Consider the following 21,082-nt stretch of genomic DNA (forward strand, 5'->3'; position numbering starts at 1 on the left):
ATAACGTGATAACAGATGTTTGACGTTGCATCCTGTTCTCTCCTGAAATCTATTGTGAAGTTTGAATGGTTAGTGTTACAATGAATGTGGCCCTTTTGTAAACATGCTCTTTGATATTTGGCCAAAACTTTTTATAGCTATATTTTCACCAAGATTGGTGACCTTTTCCTTTTCCAGAGAAAAGCAGTTGGTTGATTTGTTTGTTTTACAAAGCAATCTTGCATATCATTCCTAAAGGGAATTGTTTATTTGTATTCCTTCACTTGACTTTCTTTGTCTCTAATACAATATATCTGCTAAATTTACTGGGGAGGAGGTTGTCAACTACTTTCAGGGGATGGCTCTTCCTGCTCCCTCCCACCACACCGTTTTCTAAATCTCTTGCAGCATTGAGGCTTTTCAGAGTTTTAGTGGTCATCTTGATTATTCCCCTCTTCCAAACCTCTGTTGCAAAAAGAAAACTAAATTATTCTCAACTTCTTGGAGAGTTTTTGGTGTTTTGTGGTCATGGATACAAGCGAGTATAAGACTGTGTGAAGGAATGAATTAGGATAACTTTTTCATTCTTTAGGATTGAACATCAGTCGACTTATCAATAGTTTTTGATCTAGTTCAATTCTTATTTCAGTCAACCTTCTATGCACTTTTGTACTTCTTCATACTCCTTTTGTGCTCGCCCTAAAGCTTGTAATTTTCTTCTGAAATGTATCTTATGCATTTCTTTGTCTAATAGGAAAAGAAAATTGCATGCAAATATTGGACCTATCAGTATTAATAGGATGGGGGATATACTTTTCAGCTTCTGTCAGGCTGATAACAGCTTTCTGTTATATACAACTGTCTCTGTGACATTTTTGCTTTCGATGTCATCTAGTTTTCTGAAATTGAACATGAAGAAGATGAAACCCTTTGTCACTGTGTTATTTCTGTGGGCTTTTTTCCCCTCTTTTGACTGTTTGTGGCAAGTATCTCTCTGTACTGTTTTGACAGTTCCTGCGCTTAGGGTCAGCTTTGGCTGGCTGCTTTTTTGAGGTATATGTTGATTAGACCGCTAGGATTTAATGGTGATATTATAAGAATATTTTTGGAGGAAATTTCTATATCTTGCTGTATGGCAGAGATAATTATATCTGCATTTGTCTTGCATCTTAGTTTATTTAGATTTGTTATGACTACCCTCTTGGATTTTTTTTCATTTTTATTTTTAGGTAATCCTGCATCATTGTGTTTGCTAGTAATCTAATGAATTTTACTACACAGATTTTTCTGTTGCTTTTCTGGGAAGCAACTTGCAGAGAATCTCTGTGGGTATTTTTTTTTTCTCTCTCATTATTATGATATCTAGGTAACAAACTTTACTACCAAACAAGAAAACCAGTGCATTTTTTTGTTTTTAACCTATTTCAAAATGAACGCTGAAATTTGCTCTTAAGTTGTCAGGCTGGGAGGCACCACCATGGTACCTATCCAGATAAACTCCATCACCCAGTTGCAATGTGCTCCTTAGATGACAGTCCCATAAAGGCTGTGAGGATTGGAAAATCCTTTTGCCCCGAATTGCCCATAAGCCCAGGATGCTGCATACTAGAGGGGATGTATGTTGATAGTATCCTGCATTGGATTACCTTCTATTTACTGAGCCTGCTAAAACCAGGGGGAGCATTTCTGCTAATTTCAGGAGGCTTTTGCTCAGGGTTATATCAACAGGGGACTTTGAGTTCTGTTTTCTGTTCAACAAGCAGATTACCTGAGTTTACGAAGTAAGTAACAAGAAAAATTATGTAACTTCTATATGCTTGTAATGGTTTTGGAAGCGTAATTTTTCCTCTTGCTGCTTAGTGCTTTTTAATGTTTGTCTGTTTAAAATAATAAGGGCAAAACTCACTTAGTGATAGTGACAAAAACCAGCTTAAATTTTCAGAAAATTTAGATCTCTAAAAGTTAAACCCTTGGAATTCATCTGAGACACACAAATTGTTATAGATGTGATGAAGCAATATTTAAAAAAAACCACAAAACCAACCAACCAAAAAAAAAAACCAACCCCAAACCTAGCCATAATGGCAAGTAGTGTTTAAGGATGTAAACACAAAGCAGGCCAATGGTACAGATGATGTGTATTATACTGCTCTAAAATATTATTTGCATTGGTTAAGAGCTCCAACTATGCTGGAGAAAAAAATAGGTTAGAAAATATTCCTGACATTTTATTTGCTGTTACTTAAATGCTTGGGCTGAAGGAATCTTTTCTTTTTTCAATTAGCAGTAATTACAAAAATATACACTGTTCTCAGAGCTCTGACTTCACCTTGGCTTGATTTAACTTCCTGTATCACCCTGCTGATGCTTTTGTACCACTCCCCGTGCTTGATGTGTGCTTAAGCTTAGTTTGTCATCTGGATGAATTACGTCAAAATATTTTCCAGTTGAAGTTTCCTCTGCTTTTCCCTTCAGCTCTTGGCTGTGGCAGCTCAAACAGATTAATGAGGCTTGGAAAGGCCAACTGCTTTGCTTTGTGAAGAACTGTCACTGAATTTTGGGGAGACAGTTTAGCTTTTTGATGGGGACTTCAGTGAGCAGAAGTATTAAATAAGCACGCTTGGTGCCTGTAACTAGCTAAGCAAAACATTTAAGATGGAGGGGAAAAAAAAGCAGCATTGTGGTTTTATGAGGAACTCTGACAAACGTTTGATAAAATTTCCAAAAAGATCCATAGTAACACATTTACAATAACTTATTAGCTAACTAGCAGATAGTGAAACTAACTATATTTGAAAATTTGTTTAACATTTTTACAAGGGATAACAATTTGAGATACTTTAATGAACTCTTTTAATCCTGAAGCTACCTGCATGTTTTACTCAACTAAAAATAAGGCATTAATCCATTTTTACCATAAGCTTCCCAAAAATGAATTGGCAGGCAGAAAATGATTCAAAGATAATCCTGTCTCTTTTCTTGTCCCTTTTCAATTACTTTGGAAGATTAAATTTTATTAACACTTGGTTTCTCTCTTTCCTTTCTAGTTACCAAGGGTTTGTCAGCAATAAGGTAAAAGTAGCAATCACAGAATGGGGTGTAGCTGAAGGGCTGAAATGTCAGCAGCTGAATACAGTTTGCAGTGCTCATGGCTAATTTGGTGTTGTCTTGGTGTATGATTTTTTTTTTTGGATCCCACGTGGATACAGCCCCAATGGTGCCAAGGATGGTCCCAGACAGAACAGTGGATGGCAGCTGTTCAGCCTCTAGCTAAAAGTGGTAGTGAATAGGAATCGGTGCTGAAAATCTGCAATGAACTGGAATCACTTGTAAAAGGATTTCTCTGGATGGCGCAGGTGAGCGGGATGAGTTACTCTTAGATCCGCTTCAACTGTGTCACGATAGAATTTCACCTCTGACTTGATACTGTTGTGCCCGTGCTGGTGCAACACTTGGTAAGCGGGCAAAATTCTGGTAAATTTGAGTGGTAGCTGTGCCTGAGTGCTGAAGAGGGCCCTCTCTGAAGGCGCTGGTGCATGCAGTGAATTTAATTCACTGTTTCCAGTCAGTTCACTCTACCAATACTGGCTTCTGGCAAACAAGTGAATTCTGAGGCATGCCAATAACGAAGAAAGGATATTATATTTGCCTTCGCAGTCTGATTATGCTGGTTTTAGCAACTTCACTGCAAGGATTGAGGATGACAATTTTTTGCCAGCCTACTCCCTTAGATGCTTTGGGGCCCACAAGCACCTGTTGAAATTTAAGTTTTTAAAACACCAGACAGGTGTCAACAAGTTTTTCAGGTCCTCTGGCATGCAGGGCAAAGGGAGAGGAAGCGATTAAAACGGTACACGGCGCTCAGCCTGGAGTTTACGTCTGCTGAGAAGCTGGGAGTAATGCAGATTAAATCATTAAGCAACATTGAAAGAAAAGAAATAGGCTTTATCCTTAACAAGCAAATATACTCTGTTTTCTGAGCAAATATTGTTCTATGTAGCGTAACCAATTACCAAATCACACATGTACAACCTCTGCGTTAGAAATAGCCTTACTGTTAAAATAAAGGAAGTCTCACTGTTGATCTTGTTAACTCTCTTTCCTGCAGCCGGCCTGAGTTGTATGTTGCTTTGTTTTGACTGTGGTAGGGATGGGATAGCATTTTGCCGTAGAGATTACAATATCGAAAGACTATATAACTAATTTCTGAGTCTCTTCCAAATCAGTTAATTTTGTTAGAGTAGATCATCTCACCTGCATGGTCGTGGAACTGGAAAGAATGGAGGAGGGGGAAAGGAAAAAAAAAAAAAAAGGAAGCCCAAATGCTGGTTTTAACTCTGTGACAGATGTACCGGTAGGGGTGGGATCAAGCCTTGTTTCTCTGAGCTGGCTGTCTACGCTCCTCCTGCAGTCTGATGAGAAATTAGCACATCAGAGTGAGGTGCATGGCATCTGCGAGGTAGACATAGGTCTGTCCAAATCAGTTAACGTGAATGTCTAACTCCGATGTAGATGTCTGAGTGTGGGCAATGAATGTTGCCCTAGGTACACGTTGTGAACAGTTAAAGACTAATTTTGGCACCTCCTGTCTTTTCATCTTTTTGAGATTCACAGTGCAGAGCTCAGTTGCTAGATCCTTCATTTGAAATTAAATATTAATTATGACTGATATTTTAATGCCTGTTTGATCATTTCTGCTTTGAACTTGGCAGAGAAGGAATCGTGCATGCTATATCGTAGAGTAATAATCTGTAGGATATGATATAAATTCTCTAACTGGATTTTTAACAAATATGAATCATACTCTATGGCTAACATAGTTTAGTGTGTCTGTGTTAGAGCCCAGAACCTGCATGTGAGGTTATGGCAGTATTTTTGAAGAGAGTAGGCAGAGCTGTATGATGGAGAAATCTGAAGCTGTGTCCATCTGGCTCAACAACCATAAGTGCATAATTCACCTGATTGTCAAGACAGTAAAAAATTATTTATAGAGGGAAGTCACCAGCTAAATTTCCTATCAGTTGAAGGTGGAAAAAATCTGCAAGTGTCTTTAAGCACTGCTTAGAAAAATTACTGATACTCTTTAACTTTGGGGATACCAGATGTTCCTCTTCCAGTTTAAAAACACTTTGTGAACTTCTGTCATAACCATGTGTACACAAGCTTATCTTGTGTTGCAGCCTTGTATACAGGGGTTTTATCTCTTTTGTGCAGTTATTCTTTCAAGAGCCTTTTCTGATCATATTTTAAATGTAAGGAATTTTCTTTTTTTCTTGTTTTTATTTAAAAAGAAAATTTAAAAATCAACACACCATCCAGACCATAAAGAAGTGGAAGGTTTCATGATACAAAGGGAATATATCTTGTAAATGAGGATGGGATAGTCTTTAAACAGAGCGTACCTGGAAGCTCTCTCTTCTTTGAGGCTGAATAAACAAAACTCAGCAGATACAGCGGGTCTGAATTGGCAGGTTTTGTGCTATTAGTCTGGATTGGAGCTCACAAATGGTGAGCTTATGTGCATGGCTAAGCTACAACCACTTCTGCAAATTCCCTGCTTCAAATCTTTTGCTGGTTTTGGAGTCACTGTGCAAATGAGCAGAAGGAACAGGTTTTATTTCTTCACGTCCCTTCGTATGGAAGATGGCTTGTTGCAGAAGAGAACAGAACTATACATTATTATGCTGGACCATTTGTTACTAGCACCTCTTGGTCAGTATATCACCAGCTGTGAACAGCTTTTAAAGGAATCATTATGCTCACCCCTGGGCCAAAAATGGTGTTTCAACAAATGTTGACTTGCTGACTAAGTCGGGCTCATGTAATTTGATTTTTTTTTTAAAGCATTAGAAAAGCATTGAAAAATAATTAAAAAAACCTCAACAACCAAACCCTCCTGGTATTTCTTGAGTGGCCTCCAACTTCAAAGCAAACTTCCTAAAAAGAGGAGGTGAGCTTTGTGAAAATTGGAAACTGTGTCAGCTGTCAGCTGGTGACTTTGGGGTGGCCTGTAGACGGCTTGTCATGCAGATCTATCTTTTGAAAGAACTCCCATCAATCTCAGCTAAAGGACAGCCCATTTACAGACAGCGTAAGGCAGAGGTTCAGCTCAGGTGGGACAAGAGCTAAACCAATCCGGTTTCTATATCCAGCTTCTTTGAACATTTCTTGGGTTTGTGTTGTGGTTTTAAGTGTTTGCATGAGATGAAACGTATACCAATTCCTTCTCTTCTGTGTGTGCTTTCGCTTACTGTGGAGTCTTTATCTTTATTGCTGCGTACAATAAGAGTTCTGAGCTGCTTGCAGTAACAACCGTGGTTCTGACCAGCAGTTTTGGTATCACTCGTGCATGGTAAACTAGGAGACCTTCAAATCAAATCTCATGAAAATTCTCGATGAAGAGGCACAGGTCATTAATACGTAGTGTTTTTTTGCCTGGAGTTGCTGCTTAATGAAGAGAAAAATAGAGAAGAACTTCATATCAAAGCTTACAGCAAAACCATGCATTCAAAATAACTCTCTTTGGAAACATTTTAAACAGTATTCATTGCTTTGATGTTGCCTTGATCATATTTTAATGCTTAATTAAAAATAAAACTCTGAGCATCTGAAATTGTATTGTACCTTAAAGCTCAAAGAGAGTAGTTTTGGTTTTAAGTATTTTTTTGCTCAGACAAAAGCAAAGAAAATGTCAGGCTATTTGATGTTGTGTCATATTAGAGCAGTACACTATTGGCACTGATATATATGATGTTGGCTTCCAGGAGAAAACTGATGTGAATGGAGATTACTTATGAGAATAAGGGCATGAAAGAGAAGGTCCACAGGCTCCAAGAAAAAGTTAGTAAAGGAAATCTATAATTGTGAGTAGAATCTGTAGAGGTTTCTCAGTGTATCGGCTCAGTTTAGCTGAAAGCTAGATAGAGAGAGAAGACTGTGCTCTCGTTCCTTAAGGATGTGTTAGGCCCATGCTACCGGATTCCTCATCTGCACTGAGTGTGATGAATGGCAAGGGCCTGGAGCAGCTGGATGCTGTCTCTTCGAGCTGCCAGCCTGTTCTGCACAAACTCCTGCACGCTCCTCATGTTTGGTGTCCACAGTGAACAGTAGGAAAAGGCTTTATGTTTCTCTCACTTACCTTGTTTTTTCCTTCTCTCTTTCTTTCCTGTGTTCTTCATCAATTATGTTGATGAATAATTCTGTTTCCGCACAAGTATCCAACAGACTCAAATTCTGAAGTTGTTGAAAGCCTGCTGCTGACACTTTAGCTACTGTGGCAGTTGCTTTAAGGGTGGATGCTGATGAAAGGAAGCAGTGCTAATTGTATCATTTACATTTCCTATGGGCAAGGCACTGGCGCTGTTCTTCCAGTCCTTATGCAATCCTTTGCCTGTGTGGTACACCAGGTCTGACAACTGCTGTTTCTCACGTGGTCCTTTGGGTAATGGACAACTCTTTGAAAATAAATAAATAAAAATAGTGGCATAGCCTGGATACTTTGCTGCTATCAGATAAATTGTGCATTTCTTTTTAGAGTATACATTCTTCCCCATACATATGTGCAGGTAGTTTCCAATGGTGCTAGTGTCAAGATAAAGTCAGTGCATTACCTGTTATTGCAAGGGTGAAAAAAAGTGCGGAGAGGGGAGAGTGCCAAAACCAGCGTGCTGCGTTTGTAGAGTAATGAATCTGTATTCTACAGATCTGGGTACAAAGTCCACGTGGTCCCATTGAAAGAGGGGCTGTAACAGAAGCTCTGTCACTGCCAGTGTATAAATGTGCACCTGCCATGCATTCTTAATTCTAGCATACCTGCTGTTTGAAGCTGCGCTACTGCTCTGAGCTGAGAGTTACCTGAAGGTACTTAGGGAAAGGTGGTTCAGTTTTTGGACTGTGAAGAAGGATGTTGTTTCTGCTAGTGAAATTATGAGGACACCTGTTCCCTGGAAAATAGATCAAACCTGCTGGCTTTTTTTGTTCAGGGCAGTGGATAATCATTGTTGTTTGTGGCTGCAGGTCAATGTTAATGCAAGCCGGGCTGAAGTCAATGAATCATTACTGATCCCACGAGAATCTTAGTCCCATTAGGAAGCATTATTTAAGCAGCCTATCCTACAGGATATAGCAGAACAGAAAATGCTCTGAGAATTCTCCATTGTTTTACTTTTTATAATTCTAAGTACTGTTCAAGACCCGAACATTGACCCTGTGGGTCTCTGGTTTGTTCCTAGTGGATGGGGCTGTGAGTATAAACAGGCACCACAGCAGCTGGCACTAATAATCGTGCTGGGCAGTCTCAGCAGAGAGGAGAAGGAATGCGAATGAGCTAAGACACTGAACAGCTTTCTTGCTGGGGATGGAGCACCTCATGGATGGGTTTCAGGTGTGCTGCTATGGCAGCTGCTTCTTTCTGGACCTGCAAACTGTCAAGTTCACAGAAGCGCTGTTAAATGTTGGTTTAAGTCACTGCTTTGGTGCTTGGCTGGACAGGATGCATGTTGAGAGCACAATGCTTTTCTGTAATTCGTCTTTTTGGCCAATTTGCAGCCCCCTTGTTGCTGTTGTTAAGCCAACAACTTCTAAGAAGCCCAAAATGTCTCCTTTTTTTTTTTTTTGTTCTTAATTCTGTTTCTCAAGAAAGTATTATGAGGAGAGGACTTACCTACATGCATAGTTACGTGTATGCACAGTGCTATAAGAAATGGAGGAAAACTTGGTACAGGTAGAAGGTAAGTCTAAAAATGCACAAATAAGACTTGCAAGTGACAAATTATCAAAATTCCTTGTAAGAGAGGATTGGTAACGTAGCACTGGCAGATTGTCTCAGTCATTTTGTACACAGAAGTAATGTGCTTTTTAAACCAATTTTTCTTTTTGATTTTGCAGGGACCTGAGCTGATGAATAAATATGTTGGTGAGTCTGAACGAGCAGTGAGAGAGGTGAGAAAGGGCAAGCCATACATAATGTTATATGTTAAGCTTTCTTGGCATTCAGATTCTTCTCTGCTTAGGAGGTTACCTTTAAACTGTCCAAAAAACCTCCTTCCAGTTTCAGTTTTTTAAAAAAAAAAAAAAGGCAGAAGGGATATTTTGTGTTGTTTAACTCCCTCTTGCATCGGCCCAGTGATCCATGTCAAATTTGGGATCGAGTAGCAGCTTTCACTATAAGCCTGCGTCATGCAGTATCATGACTAACTTCTAAGATGTTTGTTTAAATAAGCTTATGTCTGTTCTGTGATGCTCTGTAGCTTTTGAGGTGCACAGGCAGTGTTAGCATTCTGTAAAAATTTTCCATCCCTTTAAAATGAAGTGTTTCATTGTTGTTTTTCTAGATCTTTAGGAAAGCCAGAGCGGTGTCTCCTTCAATTCTTTTCTTTGATGAAATAGATGCCTTGGCAGTTGAAAGGGGAAAGTAAGTAATCCTGTTACAAAAATCACAGATGTTATTTTCTGATAAATTACTCTTACATTGTGCAATCACTAGTTTATTACCTTTCTAGAATTATTTAATATATACATTCCACATGCAGAAGGATAGCATTTGTGACTTCTACTCAAGTGTATTTAACTTGGCATAAACAGGTAAGCTGGTGGAGTTCCTCCTTTCTCATCTCATTAGCAGGAATGATTCTGCTGGTTCTCATGCCCTTTGGCTCTTTTCTGTGGTTTTAGCTTGCATTTATTTCCAGTAAGTAACTCCTTTCTTTTCCCAGGGTTGTTGCACTGGCCTAATATAGTGTCTCCATCAAGCAAACAATATGATCATATGCTATATAACATGAATTTCCAAGGAGACTGCTCATATGCCTAAATTTGCACTTACATTGAAACATTTTGCCAGACTGGGAAAAACTTCATGAAAAGATTTGGGAACACTTATGTCCTTTCATGTGTGACATTAAAAAGGGATTGTTGTGCAAGCAGCTAACAATGTTTCTTTTAATATCCTTCTTTGTGATGATTCCCAGAGATGTTTAGCTCTTCTCTGAAGGGGGATTATAGCAGAGTTTAGTTGCTACTGTAGCATTTAAAATTTGACAGGCTCTGTACGCGGTCTGTCTGGGGGGGATACCTTCTTATAAAATACTACTACTTGTTGTGAGAAAGTACTTTTTTTTCTGTTTTGTTTTGCATGAAAAACTATCAAATATGTGCATGTAGAAAGTATTTGCCCAGTTTAAAGGCGCATCACAACTTCATCATTTTTCTGGAAAAGAAGTTACCTCAGCATCCATACAGATTCCATTGTATTGCAAAAGGGTCATTTGTATCTGCAGGACAGGATAAAAGGTGTCATTCAACACAGATAAATAGTTTATGTTATAGGAGGAGGCATCATGTGCAGCATAGAGCTGCCCTGTGAACCTGCTAAGAAATGAACACACTTTCTGTTGAAAATGCAAAATCTGATAGAAGACATATTCATCAGCATCCTTCTTATATGCAATGTGTGCAACTGTGAAACTTGTAAACTTCCTAGAAACGCTAGCGACCCTGTGTTACGCACTGAAACACCTGCCTGCTTATCATAATAGAGAAGTTGCAAAAAACGTATGCTGGAATCAATATCTCCCCTGCTGCAATTCTAAATTATCTTTTAGCTTTCAGAAACACTGCTTCATCAAGAGAAAACCTTTTGGAAGAGTAAGCCATAGTATGTTTTAATCGGCCTTTTCACACAGTGCCCTAGAGGTGTTGAGTTTGTTTGTTTGTTTGTTTTATTCTTTTAGGGAGTAAACAACCCAATTTTACCTTACCTGGAACTGTCTGTGGGGGGTAGTAGGCCTGGCACAGCTCGCTGAAGAATGTGGTATGACCTGCTGCAGTCATGTTGTGCTGGAGACATCTGGTTTTGGAGCTTTAAAAAGAACAGGGTGGGACACACAAATATTTCATTGTCAAATCTGAACCAGATGGGAGGTAAAATATGTAGCAGAGTTCTCATAAAATTCATCTGAAATTAAATGGTGTAGGAAACCAGACAAGGCACTTATTAGAAATGGCCTTTTTTTTACAGGCTGACTTTGCACAGTAGGAATTTGCAAATGCATTAGAGATGCTAACGATTTGTGGCCTCTGGAGATCCATTTCCTGTACTATTACTAACCATACTGAAGTTTTCAAGGAAACACCTGTTTATATTGTCTCCCTATTCCCTCTGTTGGTTGAATTAGTTTTCTCTGCCTTGGCAATGAAAAACACTCTGCAATACAGCTTTGTAAATTTTTTTCTGCTTGGTTTAAATCCTTGTTTTAGAATGCTGCGGGCCTTGTGCAGAATGTGCTGCATCCCAAATCTCCCGGCTAGGTAACCTCTCCTGATCCTAACAGGACGAGTCCAGAGATACCAAGAAGCCTAGACTATTAAGTTATGAGAGTAGTTTTATGCATAGTTCAGATCTGAAATACAGATGTGAAATAACATTGAGTAATTGCTTAATGCTTTTGCTCTTCAAAGCACTTTGCCAAATATTCATTAACCCATTAATACTTGTTTAGATTTCACTAAAGCTCGTGGGTTTAAAATGCAAACGTTTGGCTCTCAGCCTTTTGTAGAGATCACTAAACAATCCCTTCTCATCAGCAGGCACATACAAACTAATAGACATTGTAATTAATTGTAATACAGGTAGATCAAGAAAGTGAAGGAATTTTCTTTTTTGCACCAATCAATATATATCCTTTGCGTCATGTAGTGGAGTCCCTGTCACTGCACAAGCCTCTGCTCCATGGCAAACACTGTAGCTGCGTGCAGATATGCCACAGAGTTTTATATATTACACGTTCCCAAACCATAACTCCATAATTATAATACATGCAATACTGTCTCATGTAGCAGTTTTGTTTTACAAAATGTATTTATGTGTGTTTATCAGTTACAAGAAATAATACTTTGAAGTCAGCAAAAATTATATTAATTGACATTGTTCAGTGCCAAAATGTATTATTTCTGAAAAGATTATTTTTTATCCAGCTTGCTTAGAAGTTTCATATGTTTTATGTATATGAAATAAGCTCCTGGGTTCTTCTTTTTGTCCGTCCACACCTCCCTCCCGATTTTGCATGTAGGCAACAAACTAATATGTATAAATCAAAGAATTAAAAAAGTGGACTAGATACATTTCACCCTCGAAGAGAATTTACGAAAATATAATCCTGCACCTCTGAAGAAAATTAGTTCAGTGTAAGGAGCAGTTGCTTGATGGAGGAGTCCGGAGATCCTTCATGCAAGAAGATGAGAGGGTGATTCTGAATGGACTTGTGTTTCCAAGGTGACAGTGAAGACAGATAAAGATAATTTGAGCTATATTCATGTCTGTATTTTGTTCTGTTACGTTGCGCTTCTAACACTCTTGGAAGATCTTTCCCTCTCTGCTTGGTTTATGTTGAGATGTTAGAGGAAGTTTAGAGAGCATTGAAATAAAAAATTAGGAGCTGAACGGAGTGACTATAAAGAAAAAGGGAGGCATCTACTATAACTGATACTAAAGAATAGATGATAAATCTGTATAAGAAAAGATGTTAGAAGGAGGTGTTGCGATGAATTTTGAGTAGGAAGAATTACTGAGATAGGAAAAACTGCAAATCAGAAAGCTTTTTGGTAGAGAATTCTCCTTCACTGTGAGTTAGTCATATGGCAGAAGCTCCAGCAACATACCACTTGATATCTTTAAAATAAAACTGACATTTCAGGGATTAACGTGGAGCAAGGAGCATTTGTGCATTGGGAGAGGTGAACTACGTGATGCATGGAGCCTTTTCCACTGCTCTGTGGTTCTAATTAGCATTTGCTTCTATGAGCAGGTTATGACTTTTTTTTTTTTCTTTCTGCTCACTTTTGAAAGGTATTCTGACATTTTGTAGGACAGACAGCACTGAAGCGAGACCCATAGGACTGGTCCAGATACAGCAGTGCGTGAGGAGGAAAGTTTGCCTTGCAGTAATCCCTTGCCTGGACAAAGCTTGAGAGGCTTTACAAATTGCACAGCTGCAAAGAGTTATGGGTATCTGTTATCCCTTGGTATCCTGACCATGTAAAACCTAATTCTTCTGGCCATTAGAGGTTGCCAAGAGGGAAATGGCTTGGTAATTAGACTTGAAAGTGATGAATGAACGTGGCTCTGTGTAAATGCAGCACAGACAGTCTGTTTGCTGAACTTAAGAAATCTCTGTGCTTTGGAAATGGGACGTTGTTTATATAAGCAGGATTTTTGGGATTTTTGGGCAAGAGACATATTTGTTCCTTTTCTTCTTTGTCAGAAGCAAAGCATTTTCCCCTTTAACTGCAAATCTTTGTAATGTAATATGGGAAATGTTGTAGACTGATATGAAAGACACTGATAAATTCCATTTTCAAAGGGGAAAAAAAGAAAGACAAAGGACAAAATCAGTACCTTGCATTTAATTTGTGAAGGCCAAAGCAAGTTGGTAGATGAATAATGCTGACCTTTTCAGAGTAAGGGTAGAAGTGACAAAACGAAGGGACTTTGGTACCAGTCCCCTGAAGCTCCAATATGATGATGCTTTTCTGGGGAGGTTAAGTTAACCTGTATGCTGGGTGGGAGGATAGATACATCCCTAAGCCACAATTTAAAATGCTCAGAACATCTGAAAAGATGTACTGTTTTCACTTTAGGTAGTAAAATATTTGCAGTCTTAACTTTTGCGGCCCTCAGGCTTCTAAATGATGCTGTGAAGAACAGCAGCTTCTCTTCTGTACTGTGCCACCTCTGCTTTTAATGGAGACTACGATAAATCTTCTGTTTTTAAACCAAGCTGTCTGTCTTTCCGGAATATTTTAGCACATATTTATACTGTACACTTTAGCACATATTACACTATACACTTGAACAGATCCTTGTGTTTTTGTATCTATGCAAATTCCCTGGTGTAATCGGCAGCCTCTGCCATGAAGGAGGTCAGTGTAATGCATCCTAGCAATGAAACCTATGAGCTGGACCCTGCAGGGACAGAGCAGAGTGGCATTAGGTAGGATTGAGGTTCTCAGTAGCAAACCACCTTCACAGGGTAAATTACCGGTAGTAGAGCTGGAGGAGGTATTGTCACCCTAATATTACTCATGCAAAAGGAAGTGAACAAAGAATACATAGAAGAAATGGAGTTTCCCTGTGCCACATTTGTGTTCCAGGGACCTGAGTCTAGCAGCTGGCTCAGGCAAGGAGGTTTGTGTTTCTGGCTTATGTTGGCACCATTTATCCCTGAATTGGGGAACGTCAGATGATTCCCTGCAATACCTGAGCTGTATTTGGATGTGATAGAGAGTTGAAGCGTTCAAAACTTTTGTGACTGCTGTCTGAATTCTTTAAAGTTTTGGAATTTGGTATCCAAGTAGAAATATTGTCTGGGGAAAAAGCTGCATGTCCAGTGCCAGCTTTCTATTTTAGGCCAGCAAGGAGTGGTGAAAAAGTAAAGCTTTGAAATTATTTAATCATAGAGTAAAGCTTGTAATTTGCTTTTGAATAGCAATTTTAACAAATAGCATTACCCATAGGTTGTGTGTATATGCAATAAATGTCTGTAATCCCTTTAATTCTAAACCAAACTCATTAATGCTTCTTGTCTAACAAGAATCACTGTGTTTTAAGTCTGTGTTTCTTCCTTTTTGTTTAAAAAACCCTATAATTTGCAACTTTGCCAGCCTGTATCATATTTCGGACATTTGAAGTCTTTGATTGGCATCAGTGGAAGCAGGACTGGATCTGTAAACCCTTTTCTTGAAGTCATTCCAGTGCATGGATAAATGTACAGGGTTTAGAGGGACTAATCAAGGCTGTGAATGTAGGTAAGTCTGTTCTGCAGCGCTTAGGAGTGCTGTGGCAAAGTTGACCTGTAGCAAGGTGCTTCAGCCAAAGACGTGAATTTGAGCCTCTGGATTCCTGCCAGAGACCCAGTTGCAATGGATACCGGGATTAGAGGGCATATGTGGTGACCACTTCAATTTCTGGTATGGTGTTGGCTATGGGAGAAGGTCAGCTTACCCACAATACATGGGCTCAAGCAGTCTACAACTGCCTGCAGGGTTAGGACTATAATGATTGCAAGTCTTTTTTATTTATTTTTATTTTTTTTTTAATTTTAAATGAAATACAAGGCGAATATAACAGTAATTAAAACTTATAAATTAAACTTATTCCAGATGAAAGTAAACCTCTTAAATATTGTTATAATGAAATGAAATCCAGTCTACTTACTTACTTCTAGCTCTGTAATACTTCCAACTTAAACTGTACTTGCTTCCCTGGTAGACATGATTAATTACAGTTTTCAATTTGATTAACTTCCAGGAATGCACAGAGGAGAAATGCTGAGGAAAACTGAAAGAAAGGAAATGGAAAATTTACTGTGCATCATGTGTGTTTGGGATTCTTTTTTTTTTGTGTTTTAGTTTTTTTGCAGCAAGGTCAGTGTTAACAGATCAGGAGAACTCTTGATGTTAGCATCCTTCCTGTTTCAGCTAGATGATGCCAGGGTCAGATGAAAGCAAGGTCTAACGTCCATCTTTCATGGACGCGTGTCTGGAATTAGTTGCAGGCAGATGGAAATGGACAGTGGATCACCACCTAGGTACTTAAGGATTTGGAGGTGTGCTTGGGGAAAGCCCTCTGGAAGAAAGCCTGTTAATTCCAAACCCGTCTCAAACTGGCTTCTTTCCTCCTTTTCTCTCCTTTTGTTGCATTTCATTTTTCTAGGTGTACTTCCCTAACTTCTGGAAGCTGCAGTAATAAGAAATTTGGGCAAATGGAAGAGGCTGGTTTCATGACCGTGGAGGGATAATTAGCATGTTTTTGCAGCGATCTATAGGCCATTTGTTTCACCTTTTCTCAAAGCTCATCTTCTCTTTTTTAGGAAGCTTGCTTAGAAGTTGAAGGCCACTCGAGGAGTACTAGGAGTTCTTTTATTTGTCTATGCTTTTCTAATGTCTTAAAAACCAAATTACATGAACCTCACTTAATCAGTGAATCGACGTTGGCAAAACACTGTTTTGACCTGGAGGTGACCATAAACCTAAATGTTCTACCCAGTCTCTGAATGTCCCAGACTTCCTCAGGTTTCCTCTGGAGATTGCCCTTCGGTAGTACTTGAATTTTACTCTTGAGGAAACAGGGAAGATGTGAAACAATAATAGTGGGTAATAGCTCATACAGGTGCGTACAACAGGAATACGACAGCATCTAATTGGAGGGTGCTGATGGAGGGAAGGGTTTAGGGTTATCTTCTTTCAGAGGTTTTCTGATGACACAGGCATCCCCTGCAATGGAGATTGTTTCTTATCCTAGCACTGAAGAGGGTTTTATTTATTTTTTTTTTTAACAAAGTGTTTTTCTTTTGTGGTTTTTTTACATCTAAGCCTGTAGTATCTGTAGTGGTATGAATTAATTATATGCATTGAAGTTGTACCATACATGTGTCAGAAGTGAATTTGGCCTAGTGGTTTAGTAACGATCACTTAGGCCTAGATATGCTTGCTGTGCCTTTTTGTTTTATGAAATACCTCTTTTGTTGTGAGAGCATGTACATAGAGGAATCAATTGATAATTGTGGATGACTGTTTTTCAGCTCAAAACAGGAATCGTGCTTGTAAGCAGAAATAAGTGTGTGATATAAAAGGTGGTGTGATTTTTGAGGGTGAGAGGGAAAGCTGCTATAGGGAAAAAATAGTGATACTGTGCTGCTCGTATTAACGTGCATGTCTCTGTAAACCTAGCATATTTAGTAAAGTTTGGGTTTTGAAGCCCCGGTAGCATTCAAGGGAAACAAAGTTCAAAGCTAACGTAAGGGCCTGCTCTGCTGTCTTTAGATATAGGAATATTCTGACTGAATATTTCAGCAGAGTATATCTGTGTGGAAGAGCCCGCTTTTTCTAAGTGGCATGGCTGTGTCTGTTCTGCTGGACAAAATGCCCCACTGATAGAATTTTTGAGTGAAATTTGATATCTGGGAAGGTGCTGCAAGTATTATTTTTCTGGTAATGCTATTGGAGTAGATTTTATTTTTCCCCTCTAATGCTATGGAAAACCTTGAACTGCCAAAGCTATATTTCACCAGAATTTGTGAAGGAAGGAAATAAAACAGTGTGACAGGTAATTACGATCACGGCAGTTGGACTGAAAAGACGGAGTTGGCAGGTGCTCCTTGCTGACAGGTTACCCCTGCAAAGCCCTGACAGAAATGTCAGACTCAATAAAAATCCCTCAGACTGTGCGAACGAGGCGACTCTTGCGTGGGAGCGTGCTGGCAGGGGGCTTTGGTATTTCAGGAACCTTTTACCTCAGTAGTTTGTGGAGAAGCAGAGAGTCCTGCCAGAAGGGTCTATTTCAACCTATATTAATTTTGTGATACCAACCATTTTGTCATGTCAATGAGTTTTACATTTGTTTTGATACAAAATTATTTCCAGAGATTCCAGTGAGAGAATTATTTGAGATGATACCAAGTCCAGAAGTATTTTTAAAACCCGTGAATTTTGATTATAATTGTAATTCTTAGGGGGGAAAAAAAAATACATAAAGGCAGCTTTTTATCTGTATGTAAATCTTGCCTGATACGACATTTTGGAAAAGGTGGGCTGTACTCCCTTCTCACAAAACCTGTGTTATAGATTTCAGCTGCGTGGAGATTAATCCCTCTGTGGTAATTTATCCTGGATACTTCTCCTGAGGTCTGCCTCTTCGACCTCGTGGATCTGCCTGAGGTAGGGTCATCTGTGCAGAAGCGGGGCTTTTCAGGAGAGAGGCCCTCCCCGTCTTCCTTCTGGTTTTGTAGCTTCACAGTTGCTGTGAATTTAAGGGTGCTTAAGATGTTATTGTGTGAATATTTCCTGCATTTCCATGTCTACGGTTTAGCAGCATAACTAAATTAATGTCTGATTCTAAAGCTTAGGTGTTCAGACAGGCTTCAATGTCATCAAAGTCAGTGGTGGGATGGAGAGTCATTGGTTCTCCTTTACAGGATTTAAATGGTGATTGAGACTTAAATACATTTTCCAATGAAAATGACATCTGGTGTTCTGAAAAAAACATTCATTCCATTGGCTTTGGAAGTGTTCTAGGTTGTCAGATGGTGCAAGTGTACGTTTGTGTTAGCTCGCAGTGGCGATGCTTACCAAATTTCATCATGAGGTGAAACCGCAATGACTACATTGTCAGACTGTTTTCAGCTTTTAAATATTAAAAAATCTGTTAGATAAAGGGGGAGAAAGAAGAAAAGGAAGTTAAATAAGTAAAAATGTACAAAAGAACTCAGTTGCTGTCAAAAAAATGCCTATAGCAAGAAGGGTAACAGATTTAAATCTGGTGATTTCATACATCTGGTTATGCCTGGAAACAAAAATCTGCTTGGCTTGAAGAACTGAATAAGCTAATGAACTGTATGTACTCCTTGATGCAGTGATAGAATCAGGCTGCAGTTGCTTTTATATCCCCAGGAAGAAGTATGAGACTGGCTTAAGATGTTTAAGGGGAAATGATACCCACTGAGATCTGAATCCAGCTGGTTAGAACGGTCATTGGATAAGGTGAAATGAGAAAAAGAAAAGGTGCTATGGAGAGCCCTCACCTGCTAAATTGAATTTGGCGTTGGGGCTCACAATCTCTCAGTTCTATCAGACAAGGCCAGAATTAATTCAGATTAATTGTGAGGCTTTGGCACACTGTAGAATGCATGTTTTATTCTGTCAAAGTGTGTATTGGAAGTGCCTTAAGCTAAGATAAAATACTAAGAACAGGTTTTGTTTTTCACATTCACCTTCAATAGCCTGTTTTAATCCATGGGTAGTCTTACCTGATGGGCTTTTGCCATTCAGGAAGCTTCTCTGATGGTCAAGTGAAGTGCCGGTGCAGGAGCACATGTGTTCTTGCACTGAGACTGATGGGACACTTGCAGGATTAACTGAAATATCACACAGGGGAGGATATCTGGCTCTAACTGATGTAATAAACTAGTAAGCAAAGACATTTTTTGCCTTTAAAACTCCTTCATTGAGGATTTTAAAGGAAGAGGGGTTGGCAAAAAAAGATTAAAATAACATATAGCCTACAGACTGATGTATTTCATTAGGGCAACAGAAGAGATTACTTGAAATTCTCAGGCCCTTATGGAGCAGCCAGACTCCTCTTTTCTTGCACGTTTTCTTTTGTTTTGAAGTTCAAGGTATTTCTGGTTTGGGCACGGCTCTTGCATATACGCACTTGTGCACACATGGCCCTGTGCAGGTTATGTGAGGGACTTCATTCTGACTGCCTGGATTTGCAGGCAGCGTGTTGACAGGAAATTAGTTTCTACCAGGACGTGCCTTTTGAGGACCGTTTCCATGCAGTTGTGATGATGACATCAATGTGCGGAGGTCAGGTGGCAGGGGAAAGACACCCCCTTGGCTGGAAGTTGGTTTTGGCAGTGCCTCTGTGAGACTGGAGGGTTAATCATAATTTGTTTCTCTGGCTGCCGTTTGCGTCAAAAGTCCGGGCAGCTTTAATGAACGTTGCCTGTGTTAATTTGAAACCCTTGCTGGGAAACCATGGGAAAATGGAGAAACGCATACTTGCGTGTCACCCTTCAGATTAACAGCTTGGGCAGTGCTAGAGCTCTCGGAGCGCATGGTGCAGCTCTGGTGCAGCTCCGAGCAGCTGGTAAAGAGATCTCTCACTGTAAACCTGGGCCTGCCTCTGGTTTTTATAGGGTATCCTGTTAAGCCAAAAGCTAATTTGCTGTAGACTCTGTGCTAAAAATGGTGCATCATATGACAGCTTAGTGAACTATGTAAATAAAAACCTGAAATTTGAAATTCCTGGTGTCATAGGTCCCAGGCACCTCTTCATTTGATACTGTTTTTATTATTGGCATTTTTTTGCATGTGCCGTTTTAATTTTTTTTTACTTCGCTTTAAATAATAAACCCCCTAATAATGTACTGGTATTCCCCTTCATTGTTTGAGCGGCATTATGCCATCAGTGATTGCTTCACTGCAATTTTCTGATTATTTATTGCATGAAAGTCTTTGCAATGTACATTCCCTTGTAACAGTGGTGATTTTATTTAGAATAAACACTTTTTTTTTTTTTTTCCTCAGTATGAAGCTTGTAAGAGAAGCGTTTATATTGGGGAAAGATGTAATATCTGTTCTAGCCACCTCCTTTAAAACCAATTATTTCTTCTTTGCTTCCTTGGGGGGAAAAAAAAAAATTAGCATCTCCCCCAAAGTCTTCTAGCTTCAGGTCATCTCATAATGTTAACGTTTTGGTCTCAGTCTTACAATTATTTTTCCTTTGCTTAACTTTTTCTTGTGTGGAGCCTATTGGGTATAAAGTCAAGTAAATGTGAAGCTTATGCAAGATGGGAGGCCTGAATCCCTACTGAGACTAGCTTATGTTACAAAGTTGATTTTAATTTCCTTTAAGCTCTGTCCTTCGAAAAGCATTTGCTATCCTTGTTCAACACCTGAAGTGTTTTATCATGTTCAGCCTTCTCTAAGTCAATGGGACCATGACCCATGGGTATGTTAGAAATGCTCTAATATCGTTTGGGAATTTCTAAAGCGGCTGCAGCAAACTGAAAAGCTGACAAGTAGCTAACCCAAGTCCCTTCTCTAATATTTCTTAGCAACCTAAGTATTCTGTTAGCCAACATTTATTATAGGTCCTCAAAGATATTTTCCAGACTAGCTCTGATAAGTTAACTGTTTTGCACTGGAAAATTACAGAACCGGTTGTAGAATAGGAAAGTTAGAGAATTTATTTGGAGGAGTTCTATACAGCAGCGATGGAGTCATTACTGTTGCTTTGGCTCTGGGATGTTTAGGAAGCACTTTGGTTGCAGGCGTGCTGGTGGTGGGTGGCAGTGTTCCAGCAATATACGCGCGTAATAACTATGCAACTATATGTGTGTATTTTCTATCTGTTGGAAATAATTGGAATGCTTATATTTTAAAATTGAATATTTCTTTTTGGAAACTAGTGTTTGGCAGGATAATTGTGCTGTGTTTGTGTGTATAGGTGCCTGTATGTCTGTATAGCATTTAAGAGTACTTTTGGAAGAGGACTTTCAAAAATTTTGACATTAAAAAATTATCTTAATCCTATGTAGATTTG

At 39.1% G+C, this 21,082-nt stretch overlaps 1 protein-coding gene across 1 annotated transcript in view; it reads left to right on the forward strand.

Annotated features, from left to right (window-relative positions):
- AFG2A (AAA ATPase AFG2A) overlaps positions 1-21,082 on the forward strand; it is a 197,311-nt gene that overhangs the window by 36,457 nt on the left and 139,772 nt on the right. Inside the window, 2 exon segments of the mRNA XM_075751101.1 lie at positions 8,866-8,919; positions 9,312-9,391. Coding sequence (XP_075607216.1) covers positions 8,866-8,919; positions 9,312-9,391 — 134 coding nt within the window.

This window comes from Balearica regulorum, chromosome 4 (assembly GCF_011004875.1).
Source record: "Balearica regulorum gibbericeps isolate bBalReg1 chromosome 4, bBalReg1.pri, whole genome shotgun sequence".
NCBI lineage: Eukaryota > Metazoa > Chordata > Aves > Gruiformes > Gruidae > Balearica > Balearica regulorum.